This window comes from Coenobita brevimanus, chromosome 28, assembly GCF_032717465.1.
Source record: "Coenobita brevimanus isolate Jiangsu-jjx chromosome 28, ASM3271746v2, whole genome shotgun sequence".
NCBI lineage: Eukaryota > Metazoa > Arthropoda > Malacostraca > Decapoda > Coenobitidae > Coenobita > Coenobita brevimanus.
In genome coordinates this window covers 11329914-11342615 of record NC_136981.1, presented here as the reverse complement: position 1 = coordinate 11342615, position 12702 = coordinate 11329914, and the positions used below count along the sequence as shown (strand labels likewise).

General features: G+C 43.3%; 1 protein-coding gene and 1 pseudogene across 1 annotated transcript in view; both read right to left on the bottom strand.

The window, feature by feature from the left end:
- LOC145394827 (branched-chain alpha-ketoacid dehydrogenase kinase-like) overlaps positions 1-12702 on the bottom strand; it is an 87919-nt gene that overhangs the window by 56313 nt on the left and 18904 nt on the right. Inside the window, exon 2 of the mRNA XM_080268626.1 lies at positions 932-1000. Coding sequence (XP_080124752.1) covers positions 932-1000 — 69 coding nt within the window. The remainder of the gene's footprint in view (positions 1-931; positions 1001-12702) is intronic.
- LOC145394871 (5S ribosomal RNA) lies at positions 1514-1631 on the bottom strand (annotated as a pseudogene).

Genomic DNA, 12702 nt, shown 5'->3' with positions numbered 1-12702 from the left:
GCTACAAAGACGCACAAACCTCCCCTCTTAAAACCTGAAATCCGCCTGTAATGCCGTATTTTAACTACACTCGTTTCACTCTAACTTGGCTAAGATTTTCGTCCTTTGGTAGCTTATTTCACGTGGTTCACTGGCAGGAAAAGACAATGGTGTGGCTTTACATTCGTTCCATAGCACTTCCTCGTGACTGGCATCATATTCTAGTGTTAATCTCTCCTAAAGGCTTAGAATTCAAGATGGAGGGATGGCAATTTTAGGCCAAGTTAGAGTTACAGCTCCTACTTCCCGATTTATTTTTCATGTTAAACCCCGATATTCTCCTGCACGTTTTTTTTATATTACATCATTTCAATATACAAATTTCGGATCAACGGCATATTTCATGATACCGAGGCGACGTGTGCAAAATAAATCGCTAAGCAAGAGGTGTTACGAAATTTCAAAGCTGCTAAAAATACGATCCATACTGGTCTTGTGCTCTCATGGTCACTGCACAGTCGACAGGCATAAATACAGCTAAAATATAAAAGGGTAAGAAAAATCATCATTATCATTATTATCACCATCATCATCACCATTAACATCATCACCATCATCATCATCATCATCATCATCACCATCACCATCATCATCATCAGCTACGGACAGGGTGATGTTGGATCCATAAACGAGGTAAACTATTGGGTTACATTAACTTTGGTCCTGGAGGGTCAAGTTAGGTTAGGTTGGGTTGGGTTGTCAAAGCAGGTCAGGCTAAATTCGGTATGGTATGGTATGGTATGGTATGGTATGATTTGGTCTGGTTTGGTTTGATTCGGTTTGGTTTGTCCTTGATATGTAAGATTTGGTTCGGTTCGATTCGGTTAAGTTAAGTTAGGTTATATTAGATTAGGTTGGCAGGAAGGGCCAAAACAAAAGAGCCTCAACTCACAAGAGTAGTAGCTTCGTCGTCCGTCCTGCCGTGGTACAGGATGGCAGAGGGAGTCAGTCGCACACTTCTCTGTAAAATAATAATGTCATAAGTTATCAAATACATTAACTAACATCACATTAAATCATATAACATCACATGACATCACATGCTGTAACTAACAAGGAATCACGTAACATACAGGCACTACATCATGACAGGGAGCCAACACATACTGTAACCCAAGTCAACATCACACCACATACCGTACTATAACAGGGCACCACATAACATATTGGCACTCTGACATGACAGAGTGCCCGCAAATAACGTGACCCATGCCAGGTGTGTCTGTCAGCAGGATGTAACAGTCCATTCCTACATCTTTCTTAGCATTATAAAACGTACGGTAAAATGAAACTCTTTATCACATATATATTAAGTCCTCTATAAAAGTTTAGTGTTCTTCCATGTTCCAACACACATTTCATTCATTCATTGCCAGACGCCATGTATCCCACACGGGGTGGCCAAGGGCTTAGAGTTAATTGTTTTACAGGGAGGGGCACTAATCCTCCACCAACCCCACTTGACACGTAGGGATGCCAACAGCATCTGGTGTTCCCAGGCGGTCACCCATCCAAGTACTAACCAGACCCAACGTTGCTTAACTTCGCTGATCGGACGGGAAGCGGTGTACTCAACGTGGTATGGTATTAAATGTGAGTCGTAGGAACAATAAAGAATTAATACGATTTTTATTGAGCTGAGTCTTGGGAACAATAAAGATTAATATAACAACCTAGCACTGACCTGAATTTTTTTATTACTCAAAATTACTATGCTCCGTTCACTTTAACTAGGCGTAAAAATACCACCCCTCCAACTCGAATGATAAGCAAGGGATTAACACTAAAACATGGACCTACAGCCAGTGTGTTTACCTCTGAGGCAACTGCAGCTCCCTTCCAAACCTTCAAGCACTGTGTTTAATTTGACAAGCCGTAGCTATGACGTGGAATGGGTCTGCTTCACTGCTATACTCTTTTTACTCTAACTTGGTCTAAAACTTGCATCTCTCCTTCTTGAACGCTGAGATGTAACGGAATATTAACACCAGAATACGGTTCCAATCACAAAGAAGTGCTATGTAAAAGATGTAGAGCCGTACTGCTGTCTTTTTCTATATCTAAACTATGTGAAATAAGCTGCAAAAGGACGGAAATCTAGGCCAAGTTAGAGTAAAAGGAGTATAGTAGAATTTCCCTCACCCCACCTGACCATCAACTAAGCTGAAGTAAGTTATGGATCTTTGTCAGGTAAACACGAACGCGCTTTAGTCACGAAATGGCTCTAAGGAAAGATGCACAGCTGTAGTACTATTACATTTTGAAGCTGACCCAAGGAAAATAAGCTCCTAATGGGCGAAAATCCAGGCAGAGTTTAAAAAAGGGAAAATACAGGCAGAGTTAAAGGGCGAAAATCCACGCAGTTAATGGGCGAAAATCCACGCAGTTAATGGGCGAAAATCCACGCAGTTAATGGGCGGAAATCCACGCAGTTAATGGGCGGAAATCCACGCAGTTAACGGGCGAAAATCCACGCAGTTAATGGGCGGAAATCCACGCAGTTAATGGGCGGAAATCCACGCAGTTAATGGGCGGAAATCCACGCAGTTAATGGGCGAAAATCCACGCAGTTAATGGGCGGAAATCCACGCAGAGTTAAAGGGCGGAAATCCACGCAGAGTTAAAGGGCGAAAATCCACGCAGTTAAAGGGCAAAAGTACACGCAGAGTTAAAGGGCGGAAATACACGCAGAGTTAAAGGACGAAAATCCACGCAGAGTTAAAGGGCGGAAATACACGCAAAGGGCGGAAATACACGCAGAGTTAAAGGGCGGAAATCCAGGCAGAGTTAAAGGGCGGAAATCCACGCAGAGTTAAAGGCGGAAATCCACGCAGAGTTAAAGGCGGAAATCCACGCAAAGTTAAAGGCCGAAAATACACGCAGAGTTAAAGGCCGAAAATCCACGCAAAGTTAAAGGACAATGAACCAGACACACACGAATAAACAGAGTAAATTCAAGTATGGGTGGAGTTGTATTCAAGGCAGGGGTGTCCAAACTTTTTATACCAACTGTACCTCAATGGCTTGCGGTGCACGTATTGAAATAGTGAGATTTAATTCTGACGACAAAGGTAATGCAACTGCCTGATATTGTAACACGTGTATATCTGTGTGTGTGTGTGTGTGTGTGTGTGTGTGTGTGTGTGTGTGTGTTTTATCTATTACTTATATGCTATATTAAACTCTCTCTCTCTCTCTCTCTCTCTCTCTCTCTCTCTCTCTCTCTCTCTCTCTCTCTCTCTCTCTCTCTCTCTCTCAATTAAAGCAATTATATATATTTTTGGTATCCAAATATGTAATAATATCTTAAATTCTTCTCGCATCCTTGAGAGAGAGAGAGAGAGAGAGAGAGAGAGGAAATCATTATCTAATACGGAAGCGCAAACGAATTATCACGAGCAACATTACACGAAATACACACGCGCAAACATACAAATATACTCGCATATAACCATACAAAAGGAAATCCACACACACACACACACACACACACACACACACACACACACACACACACACACACACACACACACACTAAAAACTTGAAAGTACTAAGAGATCGCATACTACCTCGGCCAACACCAATAAAAAAATTATGATAAACTGCTATAATCCTTCTCCTATCAGACAAATACTTGGACGAAATCAAGATAATCCGTTAATTTTAGTCTTATTCTGTCCTGTTACACCATCTCAGAACGCATATCTTCATCAACGTCAACACAATTTAGTGTTTATTCCTGCATTCTACTTTCCACCTTCCTCTCGTGGCTACTATTGCTAAGCTAAGAGAGGCTAGATGTGTTTCTCAGCCTAATATATCACCGATTCTCCTCATTTTCCTCTGCTGGTAATACTGTACTCGTTATTTCTAAGCTAGGGGAGGTTAGGTATGTTTCTTTTACTAATGTATCGCCGCTTCTCCTGCATACTTTCCTCTGCTGGTAATATTCCTAAGCTAAGAGAGGCTAGGTATGTTTCTCTGCCTAATTTATCACCGCTACTACTTCTCACATTCCTCTGCTGGTAATATTCCTAAGCTAAGAGAGGCACCGGTATGTTTCTCTGTCTAATATTTTACTGTTTCTACTTCTAACTTTCCTCTGCTGGTAATATTCCTAGCTTAAGAGAGGCTAGGTATGTTTTTCTGCCTAATATATCACCACTTCTACTTCTCATATCCTCTGCTGGGTAATAATAACAGAGGTTTGTTTCTGTGCCTACTATTTTACCGCTTTTGCTTTTCACTTTCCTCTGCTGGTAATATTCCAAAGTCATGAGAGGTTCGGTGTGCTTCTCTGCCAGTGTTTGATTCTCGTTAATATGATGCGTCGGGGAAGAAAGTGAGGGACGTGATCTGAGTATACAGTAACCGCGCAGTGGAATAACAGATACGCGCAAATTGGTCTCATTACTGCCACCTCTCCAACTTGAATATCGAGCTGTAACAATTGATTAACACTTGAATATCACGAAGAGGTGCTATGGAAAAGATGTAGAGCCGCAACTTTGTATTTTTTTCTGCCACTTAGCTACATGCAATACACAAGAACGGAAATTTAAGCCAAGTTAGAGTAAAAGGGGTATAGTAGGCCAATCCTTGTCCCTGACCGTGGAAGTGTGTACCCAGAAGAGGGGAAACTGACAAGAGGTAGAATTATGTTCTTGTATGTTCTTTTTGTTATTGTTGTGGCCCCAGTTACATGCGGACGTGAACCCAGTGGACTACAGGCTGAAGTTGTGCTCCTGCAGTCCACCATCCTCTTTTCAGGGGATAGGCAGGGAGCTGTGGGACGCCTGTATAACTGGACAGTGGAGCCGCCTGATTATGCAACCACAATCACCACCTGAGACTATACAATAACCACAAACACAGGCCAAAAGGAAACTGCCTTAAGATACTTAATGTCACCATCATCATCATCATTACTATCATTACCATTAACATCATTATCACTACCATCATCATCATCACCATTATCCTTTCACCATCATCATCATCACCATTAGCCTTTCACCATCATCATCATCACCATTATCCTTTCACCATCATTAGCATCACCATTATCCTTTCACCATCATTATCACCACTGTCATCGTCATCGACTAGAGTGAGGAGTGGCTAGATGAAGTTCAGGGATCATTGCATGCAGCAGTGGTAGGAGTGTAATGCTGTATGGTAGTGAGACCTGGGCGGTAATGCAAGAGGATATTCGTTGGCTCAAACGTATAGAAATTACAATGATCAGGTGAACGTGCAATGCATCCTTGAACGCGAGGCCTGGGGGGACTAGGTTTACGATGGAACAGTTGAGAAGAAGGATGGGACTGGAATGTATCAGCGCTGTGATGATAAGGGGTAGATTGAGATAGTCTGGGTATGTGGAGAAGATGGGGGATGACAACTGGGTGCAGAAGGTGAGATGTGTGAACGTTGGGGGTAGGGTTGCGAGAGGCAGACCGAGACAGACCTGGGACGAGGCCATACAGTGTGACCGCAGGGACAAGGAACTTAATAGGGAGGCTGCAAGAGATTGAGCAACATGGAAAGCCGCCATTAGGTGACCAAAGCCGACGCGGCAAGCATGTTGGAGCCTTTAAAAGCGAAACTAAACAAATGATCACCACCATCCTTTCACCACCACCACCATCATCATCACCATCATCATCATCATCACCATCATCACCATCATCTCTGCATACAATAAAAGGTGGCAATTCTTCGTGACAATTCTTCCTTGACGATTAATTCTGGACATTGTCCTGATTTTTTTAAAATTCAAACTAGTCGCTTTTAATACAACACAAATAACGTACAGGGGAATGTTAAGGTATAATGTGCAAAATAAACCACTTTTCAGGTTACACTATGATAGTCTCTATTCTCCTTTCACACTTTCCTGTAAAATGTCCACGCCAGTTTTTCTATATGGCGTGGTGTTCTTTCTGACTTTTTCCTGCCGGCTTCGGCTGGAGGGTTTGGAGGGCGGGGGAGAGCCTTCTTCTTTGCTATCCTTGTCTCATTCTAGTAGTTCAGTTACTCTTCTAGGAGCTGCCTAGCATGGGCCAACCGGCCTACTGCAGTTATCCTCTCTTCTTATGTTCTTATGTGTTACGGAACCTTCCACGCCATTTAGAATACGACTCAAGACGTCCAGAAACACTTGCATGCTCAGGATAACTCTTGAGTTCCCAACACCTCTTCTTTGGCGAGTTATTTTTGGACATGGGTGGTTAATATCTTTTTGTTCGTTATTTAAAAAGGTTATGGCGATATTGGAAGGATTTCTGTCACACGAAAGTGGACAGTACGGAGTAATAAACAAATTAAATCGCTGAGGAAAAGGTGTTAGGGAGCCTCCTCAACCAACGAGAATAAAGGCTTTCAAGTTAGGCGATTTAATAAGCTGAGAACTGATAATGGAGTGTTTAAGTCTTTCAAAGTTCAGTTAAGTCTCTAATTACCCCACGCACGCTAGGGACAACTCTACTGATGATTTAATTCAGGTGAGACTAATAAAGAGCTGAGGATGTTAATAATGTATCCAGAAATCCGCCCATAACGATAGCATCTTATTTCCATGCATGAGTTTAAGTGTGTATGTATGGGCGTTTCACTGTTAAGTGTCGCCAATCATCTCTGGTGGGCCTGAGAGATTTATTTTATTTACCTGGCTGTGAATTAAGTCACAGTCTTTATAATAATAATAATAATAATAATAATAATAATAATATTAATAATAACAGTAATAATAATAATAATAATAATAATAGTAGTAGTAGTAGTAGTGCAGCAGCAGCAGCAGTAGCAGCAGTAGTAGTAGTAGTAGTAGTAGTAGTAGTAATAATAATAATAACAGTGACTTGTAGTAATAGTAGTGGTAGTAGTAGTAGTAGTAGTTGTTGTTGTTGTAAAATAATAATAATAATAATAATAATAATAATAGTAAGAATAATAATACCCGGTAATAATAATAATAATAATAATAATGATAATAATAATAATAATAACAGTTAAAATAACGCGCCTGTCGAGCCTTATGTCAAGATAAAATTGGGGTAAAATATGAAGAGAAATTGACATCACAGGCTGATACGGAAGTGAAAACGTGCCTATGAGGAAGGGGAGAGTCATGGTCCTCTCTCTGTCTCTCTCTCTCTCTCTCAAGGACTCATACGGTGAAATACACACATCCTACATCCACATACGAGATATTACACACACACACACACACACACACACACACACACACACACACACACACACACACAAACACCTTACAATACACTTAGGAAAATAAGAGAGAGAGAGAGAGAGAGAGAGAGAGAGAGCACATACATATTACACAATCTGGAAAAAAAAACACCACACAAAGTATAACACCCACCCACACACACACACCTGCGCAGGAGCCAGTCAAGGAAATTTCCGGAGTGAAATATGGCGACCCCTGGCAACCCTTTCCCACCACGCGCCAATCACGTGCTCTGCAGATCAATACGTGTTGCTTGTGGCATCCCAGGCCCAGGCGCCCTGTACGAATTCTACTATTATTCTATGGCCAAAATGCACTGACGATAATCTTTCCATAGTAGCGAAGATTTGGCTAAGCAGGAAGGAGAAAGTCTGCCTCTTCCTGCTGAGAGTACGATCATCTTCTTTGTTCTAAGCTTTGTTTCACCTTCAAGGACAAGAGTGAAAGGATCTTCTCGCGTTTCTTATTTACACAGAAGGAAGTATTAGCTACGACGAGAACGGTTATCGCAAGTTGTTTCGTGTATGTACTGAGTTACGACGCATCCTAACCTAACCTAACATAATCTGACCTTCATTACCCCAGCATGACCCAACCTGCCAAACCCTAACTTCATTCGCCTAACCTACACTGTCCTAACTTAACCTATTATATCCTACCCTTCTCTACCCTACCCTAAACCCGTTCGACCCTTCCCTACCCTAGTCCCTACCCTAAACTAATCGATCCTACCCTACGATCTACCTAAACTAATTAACCTACCCTACCTTTCCCGAAACCTCTCGTACCCCACCCTACCCTAACCTTTCTCTGCCTTGGACTGAAATGCTTAACTCATGTAACCTTGTGCTATATTTCTGTTGGCATGCAAGGCTTCCTAGCACCTCCTCCTTAGAGATTTATTTTGCACATTGCTTTTTATCCTCTTGTGCGGCAGAGACGAAATAAATCCAAGATAGGCAAACAGATACATGGATAGACAGATAGATAGATAGACAGATAGAAATAACACAAAAAGAACAATTTCGAACACACACAACCCAACCTAACCTCATCAGTCAGTTTTCTTTTATATTCTATTTTGGAATTATTTATCTTATGCAACACACACACACACACACACACACACACACACACACACACACACACACACATCTACTTACCCATAAATCTATACCGTAACTCTCTCTCTCTCTGTTTGTCTCTCTCTCTCTCTCTCTCTCTCTCTCTCTCTCACACACACACACACACACACACGCAGACATCTCTATCTAAATCCGCTCCTAATCGCTAATTAACCTACCACACAGACTCCTTTCTCTTTCGACCCTACCCTCTTCTAACCCATCATATTCTACCCTACCCTGCCATATGCTCTAACCTACCACACCCTACCCTATTCTACCCTACCATAACCTCTAACCTACCATACACTGCCCTAACCTAACCTAACCTACCAAACTCTAGCTAACCATACCCTTACCTACCCTTCTTTAACGGTACCTAACGTAACCAACCCTTGCCTAAACTAACCACTCACACTAACCTTCTCTACCCTACTAAAACCTAACCTTACCAAACCTGCCCTAGCCTTCCCTACCCAACCCGACCCTCTATTACCCTACCCTGTCCAAACCTCACCCAACCCCACCATACACACCTAATACGGTCTTCCAAGAGGTTTAATAAAGATTCGCGAAGAGATGTATATACACCGTGTACTAAATAAAAACAATATTAATGCAGCACGTATTTTCAGTAGCGTGATGGTGACGGTTCCTGGTGTGTGTGTGTGTGTGTGTGTGTGTGTGTGTGTGTGTGTGTGTGTGTGTGTGTGTGTGTGTGTGTGTGTGTGTGTGTGTGTGTGTGTGTGTGTGTGTGTGTGTGCAGTGGGTCCGTTACTTGTTGCTCTGAGGTGTGACGAGTGGAAATGTTAGGAGGGAAGGAGAGAGACAAGTCAGAGCTTCACTTCCTTAATTCTTTACTTCCTCTAATGCTTCGGGCTAAACAGAACCCACCTTCACTTTTTTCTTTTCTGTGAAGCCCAAAATGTTAGAGAAAATAAAGAATTCAATGTCTCCCCTCCCTCTCTCCCACCAAACATAATTTACAACCAACCCATCTCATAACTCCATTCACTTGTACAGGAAGAACTAGGGACATGGCATGATTTTCTATTCTCATTTCCTTAACCTTTCTACCTAAAGAAACATCTAAGCCTGTGATAATTTTCCTCTCACGCCTTTTTATTTATTTATTTATATATATATTTTTTTGTAGGGTGACTAAGAGACATGTACTACCCTCCCCTTTCCTTGTACTGCAGTTCCTGGAAAAATTAAACAGTGATGACAGGGAAATAATCGTAAGTTTTAGTCGGCTTGCCTTCCCCTGCTAAAACTAGGACTCTCACAGGCTGTATACTACATGGTGCTTGTGTGAGAATTTATGAGCCTTAGTTACAAGATAGGCATGAGTCTCCTTGGTTACTAGTCAAATCAACCTCCGATCTAACCACCCTTGGCAATCACCTGAGCTGGATGACGTTAAAAGGTAGGCATGAGTCTCCTTGGTTACTAGTCAAATCAACCTCCCAGCTGACTACACGTGGCGATCACCTGCGCTGGAAGAGGTTAGCGATCTGTGTCATGCTTGAATAAGGCACTGTGGTGAAGCTGTGCCTAGGTGCAGACAGGGACAGCGGCCGAGGACCTTGGCTGTCGTTCAAGGCCTGCCATATCGTAAGTCAACCCCTGTCATATTAACCCTTCCAACACTATGACGTCTTTTCGTATTCTAGGCGACTTAGCAGATTCCTAGCACCTCCTCCTAGGCAATTTACTATGCCTATTGTTTTTAGGGAATTCTCGGCACCTTTTTCTAAGCGATTATTTTGCCTATATTCCGTGGATATTTCCAAGCACCAGTTCCTCGTCACTTTCTTTCACTATATATATATACTGTACATACATACATACGGTACATATATATTATATATATATATATATATATATATATATATATATATATATATATATATATATATATATATTTCGTACCTCCTCTACCTTAGCTATTTATGCTGCCTCTTGCACCTTAGTATCCACTTATTTGTCAATGATACAAATACTTAAAAGTATATACGATTAAGATACAAGAAATGTTAGGCGTTACAGGCAAAATTATTCGCTAAGGAAGAGGTGCTGGGACGATTACCACGCCACCCCAATACGTGCCTCACATCAGCACGTCCACGCCACCCACAATACGTGCCTCACATCAGCACGCCCACGCCACCCACAATACGTGCCTCACATCAGCACGCCCACGCCACCCACAATATGTGCCTCACATCAGCACGCCCACGCCACCCACAATATGTGCCTCACATCAGCACGCCCACGCCACCCACAATATGTGCCTCACATCAGCACGCCCACGCCACCCACAATATGTGCCTCACATCAGCACGCCCACGCCACCCACAATATGTGCCTCACATCAGCACGCCCACGCCACCCACAATATGTGCCTCACATCAGCACGCCCACGCCACCCACAATATGTGCCTCACATCAGCACGCCCACGCCACCCACAATACGTGCCTCACATCAGCACGCCCACGCCACCCACAATATGTGCCTCACATCAGCACGCCCACGCCACCCACAATACGTGCCTCACATCAGCACGCCCACGCCACCCACAATACGTGCCTCACATCAGCACGCCCACGCCACCCACAATACGTGCCTCACAACATCAGCACGCCCACGCCACCCACAATACGTGCCTCACATCAGCACGCCCACGCCACCCACAATACGTGCCTCACAACATCAGCACGCCCATACCGCCCACTCTACAGCAGCCATCCTCCCATGCCGTTATGCCCCCGCCACGCCCCCGTAACCCACCACCTCCCCTTCACGTGTTTCTATTAATAATCTACCTGTCTATCTTTTTATACACAGACGCCTTTATCTTGGCAGGGGCGGCCACAAACAAATCGCCTCCACGTCATCCTGTCTTCCGTCATCAGGTTCCCCTCTCTCCAACGTACACCATCCTCTCTCATATACCTCTCCACCCCATCCCTTCATCACATCCTCAGTCTCCTCATCTTTCCCCTCTCCACCTGACTCGCACCCACTCTCCAGGTCAGTCTCTCACTCTCCACTCTCTCCACATCGGCAAATGTACAAGATACTCCTAAAATAATACCTTCCCTCACATCGCAAAACTAAGGAAACAGAACTACAAAGGCTCCTGTACCAGAGAGAATATTTAAACGCACAACCCTGAGAGGCAAAGGATGAAGGGATACTTTCTTTCCTTAACAAAATAGTCTAAAATAAGCCAGAAAATAATACCAATGGCGTCTGTGGCGAGAAGAGGGTTAATAGATGCTAGGATGCCCCACCACACACACACACACACACACACACACACACACACACACACACACACACACACACGAATCGTCCGGTGTATGCCTGAATATAAAACTAGTGCTTCCATAGTGAACAAGATGGACAGAGACGATGGGTTTTTCCTTCGCATTAATTTTCATCTGACGGAACCAAACAACACTCACAGTTTCAATACTAAGTTACGGCTGAGTGAAAATCGAAGAGCACTGGTTATGACGTAGGAATGATTCTCCTTGGTTACTAGTTAAATTTACCCTCCACTCTGACTACACCTTGCCATCGACTAATCTGGATCACGTTAGGAGATCTGTGCCACGTAAGGGTAAACACACTACAGTAGGGTAAATAGAGATGGTAAACAGAAACAGCTTTGATATTCTAACTCACGCAATTTCCCCCTAAAAAAAAAATGTAGTGTTAGGATAAAATAACTAACTCCTTCCCCTATTCAAAATGTCTGTCCCTGATCTGATGTGATGCAGAGGGAAGATATCTGAAGCAAAACTGTAAACACACCTTGGTTCTCTCTCTCTCTCTCTCTCTCTCTCTCTCTCTCTCTCTCTCTCTCCTGCAAACTTCCTCTAATCGCGTTCTACTCTCCTCCTTTTGTTTCCCTGCTTTTCGGAAGCAAGAACATCTCTAGGAGCAGCTCTGTCCGTCCGTCTCTCACGAAAGATTTTAAAACGCGATGCTCCACTCACATACTTCAGCGACTTCAGTAGCACGCCACGCCACTACCACCCTCACACACCACACCACACCACAGCCACCCTCTCACACCACAGGACACACAATCACCCTACCACCCCACAGTAATACCACCCTCTCACAGCACACCACACAAAATCACCTTACCACACCACACCACTACCACCCTCTCACACCAAAGCACACAAAATCACCCTACCACACCGCACCACACCACTACCACCCTCTCACCCCACACCATTACCACCTTCTCATACTACATTAC